At 38.9% G+C, this 25,034-nt stretch overlaps 1 protein-coding gene across 2 annotated transcripts; it reads right to left on the bottom strand.

Annotated features, from left to right (window-relative positions):
* Positions 1 to 5,689: 5,689 nt before the first annotated feature.
* On the bottom strand, positions 5,690 to 25,028 carry LOC101049739 (mediator of RNA polymerase II transcription subunit 6). 2 transcript variants are annotated; one of them, XM_010335226.3, is made up of 8 exons: positions 24,921 to 25,027; positions 19,673 to 19,832; positions 18,671 to 18,762; positions 15,375 to 15,457; positions 14,959 to 15,067; positions 13,013 to 13,128; positions 7,213 to 7,240; positions 5,690 to 6,401 (listed from the first exon to the last, which is right to left on the bottom strand). In XM_010335226.3, exons 1-8 carry the CDS (start codon positions 24,940 to 24,942, stop codon positions 6,271 to 6,273), a joined length of 741 nt encoding a protein of 246 aa, XP_010333528.2. In that variant the 5' UTR covers positions 24,943 to 25,027; the 3' UTR covers positions 5,690 to 6,270. The 2 variants fall into 2 exon arrangements, with proteins under 2 accessions (XP_010333528.2, XP_074249154.1); XM_074393053.1 differs by lacking the exon at positions 13,013 to 13,128 and having other exon boundaries at positions 6,329 to 6,401; positions 24,921 to 25,028.
* Between the last annotated feature and the right edge of the window lie 6 nt (positions 25,029 to 25,034).

Raw genomic sequence — 25,034 nt, 5'->3', positions numbered from 1 at the left:
CACCACTGTTACTCAGCATTGTATTGGAAGTCCTAGCTAGAGCAATCAGACAAGAGAAAGAAGTAAAGAGCATCCAAACTGAAAAGAAGGAAGACAAATCATTCTTGTTTGCAGATGATTTATATTTGGAAAAACCTAAAGACTTCACCAAAAAACTATTAGAACTGATAAATTTAGTAAAGTTGCAGGATACAAAAATTGGTAGCATTTCTATATGCTAACAGTGAACAATTTGAAAATGAAATCAAAAAGCAATACCACTTACAATAGCCACAAATAAAATGAATATCTTTTAGAATGGCTACTATCAGGAAAATAAAATATCACAAGTGTTGGTGTGGATGTAGAGATATGGAACCCTTGTACACTGTTGGTGGGAACGTAAATTGGTATAGCATGGAGAGTCCTTAAAACAGTATGGAGAGTCCATAAAAAATTAAAAATAGAACTACCTACTACCTAGAACAATGAACAATTCAACTTATAAATATATATCCAAAGGAACCGAAATCAGGATAAAGAGAGAACTGCACTCTCATGTTCACTGCAGCATTATTCACAATAGCCAAGATATGGAAACAACCTAAACGTCTGTCAACAGATGAACATATAAATTGTGATACACACACACACACACACAAGGGATATTATTCAGCCTTCACAAAGAAAAAAGTCCTGCCATTTGCAACAACATAGACAAACCTGGAGGATATTACACTAAATGAAATAAGCCAGATGTAGAAAGACAAATACTGCTTGATCCTTACAGGTGGAATCTAAAACAGACTCACAGAAGCAGAGAATAAAATAGTGGTTGCTAGGAGCTGGGGGTAGGAGGAAACGGGAAGATATTGATCAAGGAGTACAAAGTTTTGTTAATGGTTGAGGGTGTCCAGGTTCTTGGCATCCTGAAAAAATTGGACAAAATGTACAAACAGAGCAAGGAAGAAATGAAGGGACTTACTGAAAATAAAAAGTACACTCTACAGTGCGGGAGTGGGCCTGAGCATAGAGGCTCAAAGGCCCCATGACAGAATTTTTGGGAGTTTAAATACCCCCTAGAGTATTCCATTGGTTGCTTTGGGTATGCCCTATGTACATGGAGAGGATGAAGTAAAGCTACAAAGTCATTTATGGTGCATACCCTATGGAGAGGATATTTCCTGTTATAGCTGAAGTGTGACTCAGCCTTATGTTCCCAGCCTCCAGACCCTATTTTCCTTCCTCAGTGTCAGTAAATAAGTTCTGAGCCAACAATTTGAATAAAACAGTAAAATTAGCTTAAACAACAAATGTATTGTCTCAAAATTCTGGAGGTTGAAAATCCAAAATCAGAGGGTCGGCAGGACTAAGGGCTATGCTTCCTGCGAAACCTGTAGGGGAATCCTTCTTTGCCTCTTAGCTTCTGGTGACTGGCCACGTGGCATACCTTGGCTTGCAGATGCATTACTATGATCCTCCATCTTCACATGGCATTCTGTTTTTGTCTCTTCACACAGTTTTCTTTTTATAAAGACACCAGTCATATCGGATAAGAGGCCCACCCTACTCCAGTATGGCCTCATCTTAACCTATAACATCTGCAAACCCTGTTTTCAAATGAGGTTACATTCTAAGGTACTGGGGGTTAAGATTTCTATATACCTTGTTTGGAGAAGAGGAGGACACAATTCAGCCCATAACGCATACCAAAAAGCAATATAATATTCATAAAACTAGAATATTCCTGAAATCTCATATTAGAAGTTCATAAAAATAGAGTATTCACAAAAGCAATTTTAATAGCCCACAACTATGAACAATACAAATGTCTATCACCATTAGAATGAACTCTAAAGTTGTAATATATTTATGCAATATAATACTACACAGAAATTAAAATAGCTACAAATGAAACAACTTTGATGAACTTTTCAGATAAAAAAGAAGCCATATATTAAATGCACACACTGAACCAATTATATTAAATTTTAAAAATAGGCAATCTAAACATTTTAGGGATGCATGGTTACAGAGTTTAACTGTAAAGACAACAAATGATTATCATAAACTGAGAATGAAGCTGATTAAGCGTTAAAATTAGAAGGCAACATAAAGGAGTTTTTGGGATACTAGCAAAGTTCAATTTCTTAACGCACATAAGTTATACGGTTACAATGACTTTTACTCCATTACTGTGTGTACTGTTCTATATGTGGTAATTTACAGTGCAGTTGAAAGAAAAGGAGCTTTGCTAGAAAAAATAAAAAATACTTAAAAAGCAAATTAAGCAAAGTTAAAAAGCTTATATAATATGCTGTCTTTTATATAAGAGAATAAAATATCTACTCATTTGTAGGGGGAAAATGGCAGTAAACTAGAGAATAGATTACCTTAAGAAGGTAAATTAAAATGGATGGAAAGAAGTAATGGATAGGTGTGGAGAGAAACTTTCAGACAGTACTGACATTTGAAACCATGTTAACATTTCATATACCCCAAAATAAAAGACAAAAAGAAATCATTAAGAATGGGGGGGGGGGGGGAAGCAAAATAGAATTCAAAATAAAAACAAATAAGCTGAACCATCTATTAAATGAGTAGCATAACCACACTGAAAAAGGAAAAAGAATTAACCCAGCCTAAGTAATTTTTTAACACAGTACTGAACTATGTGTCCTGAGGCTAAAGACCAGGACTCAAGCAAATACTGAACTAAATAAGGGTGTTTTTTGTCTGTTTTTTTTTTTTTTTTTTGAGATGGAGTCTCGCTCTGTTGCCCAGGCTGGAGTGCAGTGGCGTGATCTTGGCTCACTGCAAACAACCTCTGCCTCCTGGGTTCAAGTGATTCTTCTGCCTCAGCCTAGCGTTAACTGGGACTACAGGCCCATGCCACCACACCTGGCTAATTTTTGTATTTTTAGTAGAGACTGGGTTTCACCATGCTGGCCAGACTGGTCTCAAATGCTTGACCTCAAGTGATCCACCCATCTTGGCTTCCCAAAATGCTGGGATTACAGGTGTGAGCCACTGTGCCTGGCCTACAGGTCTCCTTTTTGCAAAAGTATAGGTTCCTCTGCAATTTCAAAACTTCACTGTTGGCCAAGTGCAGTGGCTTATGCCTATAATCCCAGCATTTTTGGTGGCTGAGGTGGGAAGATGGCTTGAGTCCAGGAGTTTGAGACCAGCCTGAGCAACGAAGCAAGACTCAGTCTCCACAAAAACGTTTTAAAATTAGCCAGGCATGGTGGTATACACCAATTGTTCCAGCTACTCAGGAGACTGTGGTGGGAGGATCACTCGAGTCCAAGAGTTCAAAGTTGCAGTGAGCTGTGACTGTGCTACTGCACTCCAACCTAAGCAATAGAGTGAGACCCTGTCTCCCAAAAACAACAACAACAACAACAAATCCTATGTTGTTATTCTAGGATTAGGCAAATAAATTAATACATTGTGGATAATGGGAACCAGAATAGTCATCAACACAGATTTGCCAATATGGAAGAGAACAAGGTGAACTTTGTGGTGATGGACTAAAATTGGAGGTATCAGTATGAACTGATGGTAGCTTTTAATATAGGTAGAATACACAGACAGATAGACATGGATGTGTATGGATGTATGTGTATTCACTCACATACATAGGTATATATCTATTTCCTGACTGTCAGTTGTAAGGGCCTAGAAGCAATGACACCCTGGTAGCAATGAACACACCCAGCACACAGACCTTGACTTCCAAATGCTATTCTCCACTCAAAGAAATAGAAGTGCCTGGCTCCAGGGTTGAAATAAGCCTGGAATATCTTCTTGTGCTAAAGAGGAAAGAAAACACTCAATGTATGAAGTCATATCAAAAGGACACAGGATCAGCTTGAAAGGGCTCCCACTGGCCCAATTTAGGATAATCTGGGCATCAATATGAATGACAGTAAAGAAATGTACCCATTGAATAAAATAAGAATCCAGGAGTCCACAATGATATTTTTAAAACAGGGGGTGGCAAAATGAAAGTTCTTATTTATAGCAGAAAGCTAACTAATAACAGAACAATGAATCAGAAAATCACCATTTTGGCAACAATCAGAGTCATAAACGATTCAGGCAAGACTTATCAATGGAGGCTAGCCAGTGGGTAAAAGTTTGAAAAATAACAAGAAGATACTCAGAGGCTCAAAATATTCCCCACAATATACTCATAACTTACAAAAGGAAAAAACTTTTACAGTGGAGTCACCTTACAGACACTATCTTAACCAAGTGATCAACGTCAACATCACCAGAAAAGGAGCAAATTGACAGCATGTGCCTCCATAAGCATCTTTTCTATGGCATTCCTCACAAATATGCATGAGGTGAATTTCATCATGAGAATGTATCACACACACCCAAATTGAGAGACGTTCTACAAAATGAATGGCTTCAACTCTTCAAATATCAAGGTTATGAAAAAGAAGCAAGATTAAAGAACTATTCCAAGTTACAGGAGACTGAAAAGACAACAACTAAATGCAACCCATAACTCAGAATTTTCTTCTGATGTAAATGACATTATTGACACCTCTGGTGAAACGTGAATAAGATAGAGAGGGGGGAAAGAGAGAAACAGCAAGTGACAGGAGAGCAAGACTTAGAGACAGAAGAGAGAAAGAAAAGGAAAGACTAAAACACAGAAAAATATTAACAGATGGAGAACTTGGGTAAAAGGTATATTTAGGAATTCTTTGTACTATTCTTACAACTTTCCTGTATGCCTGAAATTATGTCAAGATAAAAAGTTCAAAGACAAAAATCTCTCATAATACATAAAATCAGACATTTCATAAAAGCAGAAAACAAAGATGAAAAATTGTTCAACCACTTTAAATACTAAAACATCACTTTTGCTACTTAACACAAAAAACTTAAGTGACAAAATTCAGTGGTAGCAATTCTGGAAAACCTGGTACATATTTCATACTTTGATGACTAGTCCAACCTTCTGAGGGACAACTTAGCAATATGGACTAAGAGCAATAAAAATGCAGACACTCAGTGGTATCACATCTGGAACTCTATCCTAAATAAATAAATACCAAATATTGAAAAGGCATTATACAAAGATATAATCACTGCGGTCTTATTTAAAACAATGTAAACTGGGAAAAATCCCAAGTGTAACACAGAAAGAAAACTGAGATATAATCATTCAGACACTAAAACAGTCTATAAAAACTATGTAAACATGGGAAAAAGCTTACAATAGATACAATAAAGTAAAACTGTATGAAAGCAATGATTAAAGTACAGTTTTAAACGCACCTACATGCAGCAAGCACACTCAGCCCCCTTGTCATGAGATACCCTGTGCTGCCTAGGGACTCTGCAGACTTCCTACCAGCAAGAAGGCCCTCACCAGATGGAGCCACTCAATGATGGACTTCTCAGCCTCTATAGCTGTTAACAAAAAATACAGTCCTTGTCTTTACTGAAAAAAAATTATCTACACACAGAGTAAGATTAAAATTCACAACACTGTTACAGTATTTATAGGGTAATGGTATTGGTGAGTGAGGTTTTTCCTTTTTGTCATCTTTCAAAATGTCAGTAACTAAATACTGAGGAATATATAACTAACAAAGGGAAATATGCTTAGTTACTACTTTCACATCCCTTGTGTCTTCAAAATGCATCTGAAAAATATCAGGCAGGACAAAGAAAAAAGTCATAATGAAGCAATATATACAAATATCTTTATTTTGCTTTTAAACATATCTACCAGTAAACATGTGAGTGGGTAGGCTGCACAAGTCCAGGAGAGAAAAGGTTACAGAAGATATATAACAAATATTCACTAGAAATCATGATGGGAATAATATCCTTTCTCTTTGAGATGAAGTCTCGATCTGTCGCCCAGGCTGGAGTGCAATGACGTGATTCTCGGCTCACTCCAACTTCCGCCTCCCAGATTCAAGCAATTCTCTTGTCTCAGCCTCCTGAGTAGCTGGGACCACAGGCGCCCACCACCATGCCCAGCTACTTTTTGTATTCTTAGTAGAGACAGGGTTTCGCTATATTGGTTAGGCTGGTCTCAAACTCCTGACCTCAGATGATCCATCCACCTCGGCCTCCCAAAGTGCTGGGATTACAGGCATGAACTACTGCACACGGCCTAATACCCTTTCTTAAAGAATAAGTGCATTCCACACAAATAAGATGATTCCAATAAAGTACCTTAAAGCTCAAGAGCCACAGTACTGAGGTACAACAACTGGCATGAGGAGTTTTGCAGGCTTCTCTCTTGTCTAATACTCACTGAAGTCTCATCCGTTTTTCCGGGGGGGCTTTAGCACTCACTGTCTGTTGTACATTCTTTGTGGTTTCCTTCTCCTCAGATTTTACAGTTTCTGGTACAGGTTCTGCCTCTTTCTTTGTCTGATCCACTAGATATCAAAAGTAGATTTTTTTGGAAGGGGGATATGGATGGAGGGATGAGAAAAAATTCAAACAATGGTTAATATGAATGATTCACATTTCAAATTCATTTTTAATTGCTTATCTCAAGTTCTAGATCTAGCTATTTCCCCAGGCAGTTGTACACAAGAACCTAGTTACAAACCTAACAACCTGATAACTAAAGGAAATTAGTAATAATAGACAAAATTACATAGCATTTAAGTAAGACGGTACTTAAAAACAAGATATATAATTATTCTAACCCAGTACCAGGATGTTTCAATGCCTATTTTCAATAATGTAACAGAAAACATCACTGTGTAAAAATACACAAAGATTTGATGGAAAAAATATTGGCTTCCTCACACCTCAATACCTACTCTTTCCCTCCCCATTCATCTTTTCACTACCACAAACACTACCACAATGGCACCACCTGCTGACAGTTGAGCAGATCTCAAAGATTAGGAGTAAAAAATTACAATGAGAAACTCTAGAACAAGATTGTTCCACCTGTGGCCCAGGATGGCTTTGAATGCGGCCCAACTGCAATTTGTAAACTTTCTTAAAATACTACGACTTTTGCTTGTTTTAGCTCATCCGCTATCATTAGTGTTATTTTATGTGTGGCCCAAGACAATTCTCCTTCCAATGAGGCCCTGGGAAGCCAAAAGATTGGATACCCCTGCTCTAGAAGGACAAAATGACCATAGCTCATTTCATATGCTGTAGCTGTTACTGATTTACAGGCTGTTCGATCTTATTTCCAGCTTAATAAGAATATTAGATGAACCATACCTGGAACAGGCTTTTCTCCAGACTTTTGCTATGATTTTTAGAAAACAGGAAGGGAGAGGAAGAGGAAAAAGAAGAAAACAGGTCAGATTGGCAAAGTTTCTTCTTCTTGATTTCATATTAATACAATGAAAACTTCATCCAAATTACATTTCAAATGACTTTGTGAAGAAAAACTTCTATTTAGATACTATAAATTTATCATTTTCTACTTATTTCCCATTCCAGAAAAGACACAAATCAAAAACTAGAACAAGATAGTCAACCAACCATAAAAACATTTGAACTTTTAACATTGTAGCCATGTGTGGACCCAGGCTACAATGCTTTATAAAAAGCAATTCAGTAGAATCCAATGGGAAGAAATAATGAAGTCTTTCAATACTCTGAAGTCTTATTTTCTTTGGGGATATGAATTACGGGAAGGGAGAATGAAGTATGGATGAACCAGGACTTTTAAAGTTGGCAGGCAAGGGAAATTTGGAGGGAAAAGAGATTTCTGATGAGTGTATTATTAAAAACCAGTCTATAGAAAAAAAAAAGATAAGAGCATTAGAGGTCAGAAACAAGGTCAGATCCTTCACTCTGTACAGCAATTCTTTCAGTTGATTAAGCTGTCATCTCCTTTGCCCCATTCTCCAAGTTAAATGCTCTAAAACAATCTAGTCTCCTTATTCAAGGTTCACAACCTACCCCCTCATTCTCATCCGATGACACTGTCTCCCATGTTTAAAAACAACAACAACAAAAAACTAGAATGCCAACACCACCAACTTCCTTACCACCTACCTTTAAACGTATTATAATTTTATAAACACACACACATACACACACACTTAAAACACCTTATTACTTCCATATCATCTGAGAAGAAAAAAGTTCTCTCATTCCACTTCTAATGCCTCCATCTGTTTGCTGAATCTTTTTGGATTTACATGCCCTTCCTAAGCCTTCTTACCTATTGCCATTCCTAATAACTACAAAATTTTCTGATATTACACATTCCAGGTTCTTGCTGCCAACTGCCAACTATCCTACTCCAACTGCAAGTCCTGGGAAACTTTACACTTAACAAGACCAAAACTGAGCTTCATATTATTACCCACTGTGCAATAAAAGGGTTACCATAGAAGGCCTGAGGCTGCTATACTTAGAAAAGCCTGCTCAAAAAGCTGGCCCTTGGCTAGTGTCTAGTAACTTTGGATTTTTGGAGGTTTCCCACCATTCCCTGATAACAGTGACTCACTGTGCTTAGACACTACAAAAAATGTGATTTAGGCTAAAGACCTGCTTTCTTCAGAGGCTGTGAAATTTTGGTATGTGCTAGGTAGAGGGTACCTACATGAAGAGCCTCACCCCCCAACTCCATAAAAGCGCCTTGGGTACCGGGTCTCTAATGTACTTCCCTGGGCAGAAATATCACGCATACATTGCTGCATTTTCACTGTTGAGAAAAGAGTGCACTCTGTGTAATCTCTTAAGGGAAGGAGGAAGTATAAGGAAGCCTGTACATGGATTCTTCCAGACTCTGCTGTGTCTTTTTCCCTTATGATCTGGCCATATATGTTTACCGCATTATAGCAATAAATCTTAGCTCTGAGTACAACTACATGCCGAGTCCTTTGAGTCCTGCTAGCAATCTCCAAATATGGGAGTCATCATGAGAACCCCCAACAAAGCCATGTATCACATTACCTTGTGAAAATATCAGTACTTAAACATGGCCAAAGTAATTCTGAGGAAACAAATCATTTTTCTTTAAAATAGGAAAGGAAATACAGGGAGGAACACTGAGGAGAGTAAAAAAATTCAAAGGGGGAATTTTTGTACTGCCAGCACTGAATCATTTAAGCTATACTGGACATTGAACTATATTTGGACATTGGAATAATATCATTATTTACCCAACATAATACACTGTGTAATCTTTTCCAATAAATCCTGTCAGATTAGTAGAACATGGTTTGAGACGGGGATATATAGCAAGGGTGCCTCTTGGAGCAAATTTAATCAGATGGCTTTGGTTTAGATAATCCTAGTTGAAGTAATAGCGTATGGTATTCTAGCAGCTTCTAAAAACAGCAATAAAAAAGTCCCCATAAAAGGCTCTGAGGACCAAAACTCTCATCACATCGGTATTAGCGTAACTTCCAGCGGTAACGACAATTAAAATATGAAAAAAGGAGCTTCAAAGAAGCAGGCAGGACTTCTCAAATATTCTCCTGAACATCCCCTTCCAGGGGCAACATCCCTGGGTACCACAAGCCCAACTGCTCAATAAAATCGGTAAGTAGGAATACCTTCTGTGTCCTTATCCAAAGTAAATACAGTTCTGGAGGACACAATGTGTAAAGAAAAGAAGAGTTCCTATGAGCTAAAAGAAGTTCTGGGAGACTTCAAGTAGATCATTTTTTTTCTCTAGATCTGAGGCTAGAAAAAATTTGGTAGGAAAAGCAAAAAAGATTATTAATAGTTCTAGAGAAAGCCATCTTTCTCCTAGCTATGTTACACAGAGCTGAACATACTCTTATCTTTGGCAGTTGGTTTTCGGCCCTTGGATGGTCAAAGAAATGTGGAGTTCAGGAATATGATGATGTAAGTATGAATGTGGCTGAACCTTTAAAGGAAAAAGGTAAAAAACTCACCGAAATGATACGAAGTTTACGGTCTGCTTAAAAATAACTGGGAGAAAGTAGGGGAAGAAGAGATAAAATAAGCTTGGCCATTTTTGATAACTGTTGAGGCAGGCTAAAGGGTATATGGGGTTTCATTTTTAATTATTCTCTCTGCTTTCATGTTTTTAAAATTACTGTGCTTTTCTAAAGAGGTTTTTGTTTTTATATTTTATTTTTTCCTGAGATAGAGTCTCACTCTGTCACCCAGGCTGGAGTGCAGTGGCACGGTCTCAGCTCACTGTAACCTCTGCATTCCAAGTTCAAGCGAATCTCTTGCCTCAGCCTCCTGAGTAGCTGGAACTACAGATGCATGCCACCATGCCTGACTAATTTTTGTATGTTTAGTAGAGACGGGGTTTCACCATGTTGGCCAGGATGGTCTTGATCTCTTGACCTCGTGATCAGCCTGCCTCAGCCTCAAAATGCTGGGATTACAGGCATGAGCCACCATGCCCGGCCACGGGTTTTTATTTTAAGAATCAAGAGAGTCTTTGAGCTTTCTCTACAATGTCTAGCCTAGCTCACCAGGATAGAACAGCAAGTAAGATTCAAGGCAGCATCCCTAGCCAGGAAAAAAAAAAAAATTGTCTTTCCCTGGAGTTCCTCAGAACTCAAATATAATGGGAAACTACTCAATGTTCTGTAGGTTGGTCAATGAAAACCAAACCCCTAACAACTGTACTCAAACCAAAATCTGTGTTTTCCCCTGTATTCTGAATTTTAGTTAACAATACCAATGTAATTCTAGGCCTGAAACCCCAAAATCACCCTTTGTCCAATTTCTCAAAATCTAACCACCAAATTAAAGCAATCCTAACTCTGAAATTACCTCCTAAATCTGTCTCCTCTCTATCCTATGGCCACAGAATTAATTCAAGCTTTCCACAATCTAAGTGCCCTGAATCCAAACTTTACATGTGATTTCCTAAACATCCCCCACCATATTGTCATAAAACACAAAACTGACTGCATTACTCCCTTGCCAACTACTTTAAAACATCTAATGGGTCCTTATTGCCATCAGCAATAATTCTCAGCTAGTCACCTGAAGATGAGGTAGCAGAGATTTCAGTGAGAATACACTCTTAGAGAGCATATACTTGAAAAAGAGTATACAAAACTTCCCCTGGTTTGGTCGGTCTTTGGTTATGATAGCTATTGTTTTAAAACTTCAAATAGGGCCGGGCGTGGTGGCTCAAGCCTATAATCCCAGCACTTTGGGAGGCCGAGGCGGGTGGATCACGATGTCAAGAGATCAAGACCATCCTGGTCAACATGGTGAAACCCCGTCTCTACTAAAAATACAAAAAAAATTTAGCTGGGCATGGTGGCACATGCCTGTAATCCCAGCTACTGAGGAGGCTGAGGCAGGAGAATTGCCTGAGCCCAGGAGGCGGAGGTTGCGGTGAGCCGAGATCGCACCATTGCACTCCAGCCTGGGTAACAAGAGCGAAACTCCATCTCAAAAAAAAAAAAAAAAACTTCAAATAACTCTGAATGTATCCGGAGCCCTGTTATGTTTATAGGAGAGGTAATGGGCTATAAGTTTAAAACAGAGAAGAAACACAGGCCTATAGGATTAAATCCCAACTCCTTTGCATGGCATACAAAATCCTTCTCAACTGACTTTAATCCACCTTTTAAGTCTCATTTTCCATTACTCATCCCCTCACAAACACAAAGAGTAAACCCTCAGAGGATTTTTCTGGTTTCTGAACACATGTTCACTAACTCATGTTTCTGGTTTTGCACGTTCTACTACCGTTTTCTAGATCAGGACTGTTCAAAAGAAATTGTGAGCCACAAATGCAAGCTATATGTGTATTTTTAAATTTTCTTGTCACATTTTTTAAAAATAAACATTTATTTAACCAAATATATCTAAAATATTATTTCAACATATAATCAATATTTTTAAACTACTGAGATATTTTACACACATTCTTTTTCATACAAGTCTGAAATCCAGTATGCATACTGCTCTTACATCACAACTCAATCTCTGGACTAGCTGTGTTTCAAATGCTAATAGTCACATGTGCCTCGTGGCTACCATACTGGACAGCACGTCTAGCTGTCTTCCCCTGGCCTACCTAGCATACATTATGTACTCACCAAATGAATGCTCAACTACCCCTGACTTCTTATATTTTGTAGATATCACTCATCATCCTACACACGGCTATAATTCATTTATTTATTTATTCAACAGACAATGTTCCATCTTCAAGTGCCATTCATGAGATTCCTCTAAACTAGCTTTCCTGTTCTGAGTTCAATCTTGTGTCTTCTGCTCTCTTCACCACCACACCACAATTCCCATAGCACCCATCTTCCACTACAGCAGAGTCAGGGAAGAGAGAAGGGGAGGCGTGTTCTAAAGTCATCTCATGAAAAATTTTGTTTAGTTTAAAATTTCCCTTGGAAAATCCCTTAAAGAGCTCCTAACAAACACAGGGCATATAATTTTGTGTGTACACCCTGTAAAGGTCCTTAAGAACTGAGACTAGCCATGAGAACAGCATATTCATCAATTACGTTACATACCTACTTCACTCCAAAAGCTCATTTAGTAGAATGGCAGGTGGATTTGCTACTGTTGTTAGAAATCTCCCTGCCCCTCCAAATCACACAGTGGAATTCGTATAACTTAAAGCCCCAATGTGGTATACCTCTATTAATTACTCCTGCCTCCTCTATTTATTATGCCAAACACTCTACCTCAGATGTTCTGTTCTTTATGTTATTCTATCATTTAGGATGTTCGGATATCTACTACATTAGGCTGGAAGGCGGCATGTAGAGTAAAAAGAGCATGAGTTTCATATTCTAGTTTTGTTACCACCTGTGACACCTTCAGCAACCTTTTTAATGAGAATATTATTGATATGCAGTCCTCAAAGTTTGTGAAGATTCAGTAAGAAACACAAAACAGTGTTAAATCTATTCCATTTGCCCATTTCTTCCATTAGGTCTTTCAAAACCTTTCCTTTGATACAGAGATTTTTTAACTAATGAGGAAAATCAATAACTTCAGGTCACACCTGAAACAGTTCTCAATTAAAAATAAATATGTATGCCATACAAAAGAAGTAAAGATTAACCACACATATTTTATTTTTCATTACCTGCACAAATCTGGGTGGAAATTTTTGTCTGAGGTCTACAAGTAGAGCATCCACACGTTGTCTCTGAAAAATAGAGCTTGGTTCTTCTTTCCTTTTGGCTTTAGGTCTGACTTTATCTATTAAAATATGAAGTCTGAATCAAAACATTGCCTACTTAGTTTGGTGTCTCATATTTTACAAATCTTTATCCACCATGAACATACACAAACTTCACCTCATATTTTACAAATCTTTATCTACCAAAATATACATAAACTTCATTACCTGCTATACCAAAGATAATTCCCCAAATCAGGTAAACACAGCATATATACAGAACTGTTGTAACTCTCCCTCTTAACTGAAGTTAAATTCTACCATTTAAGGTGATATACATCTTTTAAAGCTACTTCAGTTTTGGTACATAAGCATACACAAGAGTTTTAAAGCTCAAGTTTTTCATAATTACCAAGATCACAATCCAAATTATTGGTCTGAAATTGTCTTTGTTTTTTTTTTGAGATGGAGTCTCATTGCGCAGGCTGCAATGCTGTGGTGGAGTCTTGGCTCACCGCAACATCCGCCTCCTTGGCTCAAGCCATTCTCCTGCCTTAGCCTCCTAAGAAGCTGGATTACAGATGCCTGCCACCACACCTGGTTAATATATTGTATTTTTACAAAATAGAAACAGGGTTTCACCATGTTGGCCAGGCTGGTCTCGAACTCCTGACCTCAAGATCTGCCCACCTCAGCCTCCCAAAGCGCTGGGATTACAGGCGTGAGCCACCACACCCAGCCTTACCTTTGTATATTTTAAGTGTATTAAATGGTCTTTTCCCATGAAACCTACTAAGAACAAATAAAAAAATGCAGGCTTCAAAGACTCAATCTACCATATTCAATTATTAAGACTGTAATTCACCAAAAAAAAAAAAAAAGAAAAAAAAATTAACAAAACAGAAAATCATGTAGACAAAAAAAAAAAGAACCTGAAAGAGAAATTCTGAAGTTAATCACACATGGGATTTGCCCTTGGGAGGGAGGTGTATTGGGAAACTGTCTCTAAGCAAAGGGTTCCACGTAAGTGTTATTCCAAATATTTGGTTACGGTAAGGGAAAACAGCCACTGGGCCAATTTTAGTCAACAAAGGCAAACTTTCCTTTATCAAATGTTGCTGCTTATACCTACTATTAAGAAGATAATACAGGTGTGAATTCTACAGAAAGGCCATGTTTCCTTCAGTAATTTATTCTGAGTTGCTATTTCTCAGAAAAGGAAATCCAAAATTCAGGTATGCTGTTAGAGACACATTTCTGGAGGTAGCTGAACAGTAAAATAGGATGAACACAGTAGCAGATTTGATGGAAACTTAGAGGACCTTGAGCCACAAGAGGTGATGAGATGGAAGGATCAGAAAACAGACTGGCCGTCTGGAGACAGGGCTCTAAAAGGCAATCTCTCTCACCTTCTCTGCTTTGAAGACTAGAGAAATAACAAGTTCCAGATTCCAAGATAACTCAACAGTCAGATAACTAGGGAATATCACCTTTGCTCATTCCCCATCACTGTCTCTCCTATGTCTTTATTTTATTTTTTAAGAGGCCAGGTTTCACCATGTTGCCTAGGATGATCTTGAACTCCTGGGCTCAGGTGATCTGCCTTGCCTTGGCATTACTAAGCGCTGGGATTACAAGAGCAAGCCACCACGCCTGGCCCCAAATATTTTAAAACCTTGAATCACCTTAAAAAAGACTACCAGTTACCTAACAGACTAAACTTGTATTTGTTCCTGTGTGAAAGCTATGATTACCATATCTACTTACATGAATCTCAGCTGCAACAAAGTCATCATCCCACGAAAAAGTGATACACACCTAGAAAAGATCAACAGCCATTTTCCTAAAGAAAACAGCTTCATTCTCAGAGGATCAAAAGTGTTTTAGGAGGGTCTGGGTGTTCTACTTACCTTGCTCTTCATGATCTTTGAAGTGCCACCAATACCCTTTGGAAGGATGATACCGACAGTATGACATAGCTTCATCAAAAGCTGACTGAATACCATGCACTGCAGTAAGCTTGTAAAAGGAAAAACAAATCCTAAATTTCTCATTAGGTCAACCAAAATTTCCAAAGTAAATACTCACAAAATGTCACATACACAAAGACAGAACCTGTTTTTCAGAACCTAAATTACTATACAATTGGAACTATGAAATACACTTTGAGCACTGACTTGACTCACAGTAACCACAGATCAAAACATTCTAATAGTCAACACTTTATAGCAACTTACACAAGGCATAGGAGCTCATTTGATTACTGGAAGCAAGGTAGCTAGTTAAAAGTTTTCTTTAGTGTTTAAAGAATGTGAAGACCACTTACCACTCTAGAGTTTATAACTGATCCCAAGTCTGGTGCCTGATAGATCACTCCAGCAATGATATAGTAATCAGCTAGTGGGATAACTAAAACAGTAGGAAAAAAGGTTTTTATGAATACAGCTATGGACACAAATTGCTAAACAGACTCTCATAAAAAAAAAAACTAAAATTTGATATTTTCCCATAAGGTGAGGTTTAGCAATTACTGTTTTGGTAAAGCTGTACTAGAAAACAGCTACATCCAATCATTTACCTATCTATGGCTGCTCTGGCAATAATTGAGCGGTTGTCACAGAAACTACAAGGCCCACAAACCCCAAGTATTTAGTCACTGGCCCTTTTCAGAAAAAGTATGCCCACTGTTGCCCTCCAGCAGTGCTTCTCAAACTTTAACGTGCATCTGAATTACCTGGGGATGCTGTTAAAATTAGATTCTTATTCAGTAGGCAGAGTGCATTTCTAACAAGCTCCCAAATGATGCCAATACTGTTGTCAGTCAACCTTACTTAAAGGAGTAAGACACTGGAGCAAGACAGACTTGGGTCCCATGTAAAGATATCAAATGCAATGAGCTTGCTTTTGTGCCCCGGTGCTGGGTCCTAAGGAATAAGATAGCTGCTAGTGAGGCTAGTGCCGTCTTGTATAATTTCTTTACCTTGAATCCTCTCACCATGGAAATCTTGTCTTGTCCCTAGCCTTGCCTTAGTTCTAACGTTCTCTTTTACTCTGGGCAGAGACTCTGGATCTTTGATTTTGAAACTAAATTTGGATTCTGGAATCACAACTTCTTTACCAAGTCATTCTCTGAAATCAATGCCAAGTTAAAGGTTCTTCATAAATGTCTTAATGAGGGTATAACTGAGAGATGTAGCTGGAATAACACCCATCTGGTTCCCCTATCTTATATCTTCTCTTCAGTATGACTTTATTCTTGGTCTTGGCTTGATTCTAAACGTCTTCAATTTCTGGTTGTCGCTGGAAAAGGTGTCTAGTTCTTTGATTCAAAACCAGATCTGGACTCTATACTCTTCAGCATTATTTCTAAACCAAGTTTTCCGTAGGTAGTTTAACCCAGGTAAAGCTTTTAATTGGATCCATCAATGAGAATTTTCAATTGGTCCTTTATTAATTTGGTATGATTGCATCTGCCATGCATTTTGTAACAGAATTAACTCAGTACACTGAGATGAAAAGTTAATTGTGGTTGTCAGCAAAGCCTGAGTCCTATCATCTTGCTCTCCTCCCTGGACAGCATGAGCTTCGCCACTTGCTCCACCTTCTCCACCAACTACTGGTCCCTGGGTTCCATCCAGGAACCCCGCTGAAGTGCCTGGCTGGTCATCAGCACAACCAGCGTATGTGCAGGCACCGGTGGCTCTGGCTCCTGGATCTCCATGTTCCGCTCCACCAGCTTCCAGGGCAACTTGGGGTGCAGAGGCCTGGCCATGGGGATGGCCAGAGTCTGGCAGGAATGGAGGCATCCAGAATGAGAAGGAGATCATGCAAGCCTCAACCTAACTGGTTCAAAGCCTGGCCTCCTACTTGGACAGAGTGAGGAGCCTAGAGACTGAGAACCGTGGGCTGGAGAGCAAAATCCAGAAGAAGGGACCCCAGGTCACAGACTGGGGCCATTACTTCAAGACCATCAAGGACCTGAGGACTCAGATATTAAATACTGTGGACAATGCCTGCATCGTTCTACAAATCGACAATGCACGTCTTGCTGCTGATGACTTTGGAGTCAAGTATGTGACAGAGCTGGCCATGCGCCAGTCTGTGGAGAGCGACATCCATGGGCTCCACAAGGTCACTGATGACACCAATGTCACTTGGCTGCAGCTAGAGACAAGAGATTGAGGTCTCAAGGAGGAGCTCCTCTTCATGAGGAAGAACTATGAACAGGACGTAAAAGGCCTACAAACCCAGATTGCCAGCTCTAGGTTGATCGTGGAGGCAGATGTCCCCAAATCTCAAGACCTCACCAAGATCATGGCAGACATCCAGGCCCAATACAAAGACTGAAGAACCAAGAGGAACTAGAAAAGAACTGTTCTCAGCAGATTGAGGAGCGCACCATAGTGGTCACCACACAGTCTGCCAAGGTTGGAGCTGCTGAGGTGATGCTCACAAAGCTCAGACATATAGTCCAGTCCTTGGAGATCGACCTGGACTCAATGAGAAATCTGAAGTCCAGCTTAGAGAACAGCCTGAGGGAGGTGGAGGCCTGCTATGCTGTGCAGATGGAGCAGCTCAACAGGATCCTGCTGCACGTGGAGTTGGAGCTGCACAGACCCGGGCAGAGGGGCAGCGCCAGGCCCAGGAGTATGAGGCCCTGCTGAACATCAAGGTCAAGCTGGAAGCTGAGATCGCCACCTACTGCCACCTGCTGCAAGACAGCAAGGACTTCAATCTTGGTGATGCCCTGGACAGGAGTAATTCCATGCAAACCATCCAAAAAACCACCACCCATCAGGTAGCAGGTGGCAGAGTGGTATCTGAGACCAACACCACCAAAGTTCTGAGATATTAAGCCATCAGAAGCAGTGTACTCTCTGAGAAGCAGGAGGCCAATAAAAAGTCCAGAGGTCAAAAAAAAAAGTTACTTGGGATGCTTGATGTTCAGTTGGTATCCCAACTGTGAGGTAGCTTTGATGCAGTGAGTTGTTCTTACTGTTAGTGCTTGAAGAGTTGTCCTTGGGCATGTTGAAAGAGTCCCAGTAACCAACTATAAACTAGTAGAACTGGCTTTTCAAACATTTGCTACATGGTAGTTATACGGGTTGTACCAGCCTCTGCAGATGACTTGTACAATGTGATTATAGTGGACACCAGATTTTTTTTTAGAAAAATCTAAAAATTTGGTAGGCAGAGGATGTCCAAGCTACCAGCCCTCATTAAAAATCCCTGGCTCAGAGGCTCAAATGGACTTCCCTGAGGAGACACATTGAGTGCAGCTGCATTTCAATGCTGGATGGAGGGCACACTCAGTATGGCCCTTCACAAGCAAGAAGGAAAGCGTAGGAAACTTGCACATGGACTCCTACAGACCCTACTGACATGTCTTTTTCCAGTACTAATCTGGCTGTGTACCCTTACTGTGCTGCCATAACAAATCTTAGCTGTAAGTATAAGCATATGCTAAGTCTGGTGAGTCCTCCAGCACGGTACTGAACATGTACGTGGTCTTGGGGACCCCCCCCCCAAAAGAAACCAATCAAAAAAACAAGTTAGGTCAGGAAGGAAATACATCACGGTATTTTAAAAAGAAAACAATGCCTAAAGTTTACACATTTTTACCTTGAGCAGGGGACTGCCGCTGTTGCTTTCGAATGATGAAAAGAATGGGCTCCTGAGCATGTAAAAGGATGTACTCGATTCCAACCATCTGACTGAAAACACAACACAGATATCCAAAGATCTATAAATGCCCTACAATAATTTCATATGACATTCAAATTATTATATAAAAATTTGGGAACACTAAATAGCATTAAAACTGCCTTTGTTTGGTGTTATAATCTGGCTGTTGAGTAAAACTGGCTATTTTCCCCGACAGGTGGCATATAGATAAAGTAAGATTTGTTTTTAAACAACAAAATTTCTCTACAAAAATGTGTTATAAATTTAAATCTGAGTATTTTCAGTCAGGAAAGTACACCGAAGAGTGTCCATTTCAAAAAGGCAACCAAAATGCCATGATGCTTCCTGACTAAATCTATAAATACATACAAAATATAAAAATAATCATGAAGACTATATATACTACCAAACTAGAAAACATCAAAAACTTTTTCCTCACCCCAACAATTTTTTTTACCTGACAGATTATGTTTAAAAGCAACAATAAGTTGTCCCAATAGCAGTATTTGCCCCATAACAAAAGCCATTTAAAATACGACATAAATTTAATTTTATAAGCCCCTCCTCAATATTTACCTGACAACAGGAAAACTGAATCAACAGTTGTTTCAAATACTTTTATAATATAAAATAGATATAGAAGAGACAATAATTACAGTTCCTTGGTTGAGAATAACAGTAGCATTGCCAAAATCACTCATCAGATCAAAATCAAAACTTGTTACATTTAAAGTAAACATTATGAAGTTATACAGAAAAGGCCTCCGTTAAAAGTGAATACTAATAATTACCTTGCATGTCAAATTTGTACAAACCCAAACAAAACTCCAGTTTTTCTTCTAAAAGTTCTACCCCACACTTCATGATCCCCAGCTTGAAAGAACTGTTCATTGCAAAACTTGTATTTGGTAAAAATGCTACCTTCTTAAAATAACTTACTTCAAGTGTTCTAATGTCAGCCTCTGCATTTTGACCACTTCATTATTACATGTTCTGTCATAAAAAGGATTACTTCTTTCTGAAAAGTAATCCAAGACACTACCACTGTTCAAAATAGGGATCCAAGAGCTGTCAACCCAAGAAATTCCCAGCAGATTGTCTACAGGAAAGAAAACAAAATGATAAAGGATTAGAAAAAAAGAAAGAATTCAATCCAACAAGCATTTATAATACATCTAATGTAGCAGGCACTATGAATATAAGGATGACACGGATCCTAACCACCACACTCTCATGATGTAACAGAAGAGATTATTCAAGAAAGCAATAACATGATGTAAGCGTTATAATAAAGACACAGTGAAACCCCATCTCTACTAAAAATACAAAAAATTAGCTGGGCATGGTGGCAGATGCCGTAATCCCAGCTACTTGGGAGGCTGAAGGAGGAGAATCGCTTGGCCCCGGGAGGCAGAGGTGTAGTGAGCCGAGATCTCGCCATTGCACCCCTGCCTGGGTGACAGAGCGAGACTGTCTCAAAAAAAAAAAAGATATGAAGAAATGTGTTATGAGACTACACAGGAAGGAGCAGAATAATTTACCTGAGGGAATGAAAATGATTTTTCATGGGGTGAGAAGGTGGGTTTTAGCATAATATGTTAAAGAATAAATAGAAACTTACATAGAGAAAAAGGCAAAGTAATTCCAAGCAGAGAGAATGTATATACAGAAGCGTAAAAATATAAAGCATATTATATCTTTAGAGAATAATTTCATTAGGTAAAGAAGTGATAAGATTTAAAATTTAGAAAGGATTTAATTGGAAATCCTTATATGCTGGCAAGGAATTCAAAATTTTCAAACAACATGAATGCAAAAGAGAACACATCCATAGTCACTAGTTTAAGATCTCTCAATTAGGTATAGAGAAGTTAGGAAGCTATTATTGTAGATGAGGTGATAATGATGTAAAAGCTAAGGGATAAACAGGAAGTAGAATGCCCTTAACTACAGTGACAGTTTCACATTTAGAGTAGAATTAAATCATAGCCTTTAAAAAGACATGATAAATAGAGCTAGATACTTTTAATAAATGAGCTTTTATTGGCTAATGGCTTCAGTAATACTTCACACCACTGACTGTACTGAACACCACTAGGTGCAAATCATGAACATCAAAATACCTATACGATACTGGTTGAAAACCTTCAGTCTCTCTTATCCTATTATTACCTCCGACATCTTCAAAGAAGTCAGACCTAATTCAAGGTGGCAAGCAGTTTTGAGCAAAATGACTCAACTGAGAAAAATTATATAAAGGTAAAATATACTTTATGTGCTATACAGCAGGAGACAGATAAAGTATATTAATAACCAAATAATTAGTACAGATCATTTACATGGTCCATCATAACTGGATCATGCAATAACCAAATACACAACAGACCAGGAAATAAGATTTTGGAAAGAGTCTTTGTAATGAAAAGCAACTAAAGACAAGCATCATTCTCAGCTTTAAATACTACAGTGCAATTATTAACATAGGTTTATTTTACAGTAAAACTACTTATACATTTATTTCCTTAGGCATGATTATATTAAAAAGTATTTCTAGAAGGACAGTTTCGGTTTGTTTTTCACAGGACACTATGTCTATATAGTGCCCTAATCAATTATTGATAATAGTGTTAACAACATAATTTCAGCAGGGGTGGAATAATCCACAAAAACAAATAAATGTGTAATTATAGATCCTACCTACAAACAATTAAAACAATTACGGGGAGTTAATAGATTCATTTAGGGACATGATGATAATGAATGTGTCTTGGATAGATTGAGTTTAGGTATGGAATCAGACTCTCAGAATTAGAAGGAATCTTAAATGTCATCTGCTCCATGTGACTTCAGTAAATTCTCCCTGTAAGTTTTCTTTACAAAGCTGTTTCCATACTTACAAAACTCTTCATCAGTATTTATTTCTAACCTATTTTAATTGTCTAGTAAACTAATTCAAAGAGGAAAAGTGAGACATATATGACATATAAAACCAATGCAAATGGAAATAATCCTATTTCTCATTTTTGAACACTGACTTTGTGCCTGGCCCTGTTCTAATCACTTTACCACACAATAACTCAAAGAGTTTGGTAGTATATTACTATTTTACACATGAAGAATCTAAAGCACGGGAAGGCTAAGTAACTTGTCCAAGGTCACAGAGCTACTAAATGGTGGAGCTGAGATCTGAATCCGGGTATCCTAACTCTACAGATCACAGTCGTACACACTACACTGGCTCAAAATGAAAATGCCCACTACAGAGATATTAAGAACTTGTGAGAGAAGCCAGAGGTCCTACTATAAATTTGAAGACCACAGAACAATGAGCACTGTTCTAGAGGATGCAGTCTCATAAAATACATTTCCTCTTCTTCATCCCTATTGCCACTGTTATTTATTTAATCTTCCAAATGTCACTCAGACAACAGCTTCCTATTGGGCTCCCTGACTCTAAGTCTTCCCTCAATCCTATTTGGCCTTAATTATGCTATGCTTGCAAAATAATCAAACTATGTCACAGCTTACTGCAAGAATGGTGGTGCACACTTACTGTCCAAAAGATTAAGAACCAAATTCCTTAATATGGCATTTCACAATCTAGCTACACTAGATTCTCACTTCACTGCCCACAATTATCCATCACATAGCAGAATGGCACAAGGAAACAAAACTTCAGCAAGTTAATCTCCTTGTGCCTTGGTTTCCTCATCTATAAAATGGGATCATAATAGTATCTACATACTAAGGTTACATATGTAAAATGCTTAGCACATTGTAATAACCCAATAAATACTACTTGGGATGACGATGGTGTTGGTGGTGGCTTCTTTCTCTATGTTCTCATAGCAATCTTTATACACTTTTATTTCCATAACCTAGAAGCACAAGCAACTTCCCATTAAATTATGAGTTTTTAGAGAACTGGGGCTGTGTCTTACTCATCAGAAACCAATACAGGACCTGATTTAAAATAACCAGCAAATGTTGATTAATTCATGATTGAGGACTAAGTACAAGTACTACATTGGTCAGTGATTTTTCTCAATCCATTTATAAACTCAAGTCTCCAAGAATATTTTTCTAGAAAATGGTTAAGAGGTAAGAGTTATGGTAAGAGTTACGTAAGAGATGAGGTAAGAGTTATGGTCTACAGCTATGAAAATGAAATTATCTGTTGCACTTGGAGATTATCTGTGAGCCCAGCCCCATAAAAAGAATACACTACCAAGTCAGGCAGATTCTAACCACTTTCTACCATCTCTGTTGTTATCACTTTAGTCCAAGCTATGTCCAAACCTCCATGCATTATCGAAATGGGTCTCCTAACTGGTTTCCTTAATTCTACCCTTGCTCTCTTACACTGTTCCCAGCAGCCAACGTATTCCTAAAAAAAATCATATCACATCACTCCTCTGATGGAAACCCTCCAATGGCTCTTCATTTTATTCAGAGGAGAAGCCAAAGACCTTATCATGGCTTTCAACATGTTTCTGACCTCTTCTCCTTCCCACATCCTCTCTCATTTCCCTCCAGCCACATTGGCCTCCTTGCTGTTCCTTTAACACACCAAACACACTAATCTTAGAGTCTTTACCATGATCCCAACAAATCTAAATTGTAAGTAAAAAATTATACAAGTATTTGAAAATAGTCTGATATACTAAATGTTTCTCTTTTTTATTTTGTAGCAAGGCAACATGTTGACATAGCCCAAGCAGTCTAACAGCATTCTAACAATCGGCAAGGATGAAATTAGGCATTTTAAACTCCGACTTATAATGAAAGAAAGGTATGTAAACTCGTGATCCAGAAGTGTTTAAGATCACCGGATAACTATAAATTGAGAATGTTTGTAATAAATGTGCTAGACCCCAATCCAGTTAATATAGAAAAAGGTGCCTCAGATCGGGCGCAGTGGCGTGAGCCAGCATTTTGAGAGGCCGAGGCGGGCAGACCACCTGAGGTCAGGAGTTCGAGGCCAGCCTGACCAACGTGGAGAAACCTGTCTCTACTAAAAATATAAAATTAGCCCGGCATGGTGGCGCACACCTGTAATCCCAGCTACTTGGAAGGCTGAGGCAAGTGAATCGCTTGAACCCGGGAGTTGGAGGTTGCGTGGAGCCAAGATCGTGCTGTCACACTCCAACCTAGGTAACAAGAGCGAAACTCCGTCTCAAAAAAAAAAAAAAGAAAAAGAAAAAGAAAGAGAAGAAAAAGGTACAGCATCTCAAACACTTCCCTTTAAAAATCAAGTACTGTAGGCCGGGCGCGGTGGCTCAAGCCTGTAATCCCAGCACTTTGGGAGGCCGAGGCAGGTGGATCAAAAGGTCGAGAGATCGAGACCATCCTGGTCAACATGGTGAAATCCCGTCTCTACTAAAAATACAAAAAATTAGCTGGGCATGGTGGCACGTGCCTGTAATCCCAGCTACTCAGGAGGCTGAGGCAGGAGAATTGCCTGAACCCAGGAGGCGGAGGTTGCGGTGAGCCGAGATCGCGCCATTGCACTCCAGCCTGGGTAACAAGAGCGAAACTCCATCTCAAAAAAAAAAAAAAAAAAATCAAGTACTGTATATACGAACAAAAACAACTCTACATGCTCCCCAAGATCATTAATGGGTGGCATCTCCATATTTATTCACTGATTGATTAAATATTTGAGCACCTCTATAGCTCAGGTGTCAAAAAGATACGACCCCGTAATAATTGATGGATGTTCGATGTCAAGTATTATCGACTCAAAAATAAACTTTACAACAGAAAACATTTGGGATTCATGCCCAGGAACTCGTGGGGCGCGATCGTATTAGGGAGTCACCATGCCAAGTCCCAAGACATGAATCAAATCAAGTTGGCTCATTACCCCACTCCCAAAGGCCATTCCTTCACCCCAACAGAATAGCTCTGTTGTTGCAGAGATACGCGTGTAGAATACTCCCGCTCTGAAGACTCAAAGCCCAGAGTTGCTTCCAATCCCTTCTCTCCTGAGCTTCCAAGAGACGCTCCAAGAACTTGGAAAAACTCATCAGCGTTTAACTAGATCACAGCCTTAGGTCGTCCACAAAAAACACTAAGAAAAGCTTGAGACCTAACACAAAGGAACCTGAACCATGAGCCTGCGAGCTATAACATGCCAAACCAGCCCACAGACAATCAAGAGACAAAGTATAACAATACAATATACCTCGAATATCCACCGCCGCCATAATTCCGAGAGCGTTCACAAGTTCTCTTTCCGGCGCAAGGTAAACGTAAGCCCAAGCCGCCGGAAGCAGCGGGTCGAAGACAGTGCGCAAGG

This window comes from Saimiri boliviensis, chromosome 2 (genome assembly GCF_048565385.1).
Source record: "Saimiri boliviensis isolate mSaiBol1 chromosome 2, mSaiBol1.pri, whole genome shotgun sequence".
Lineage (NCBI taxonomy): Eukaryota > Metazoa > Chordata > Mammalia > Primates > Cebidae > Saimiri > Saimiri boliviensis.
This window is presented reverse-complemented; position numbering and strand designations above follow the sequence as displayed.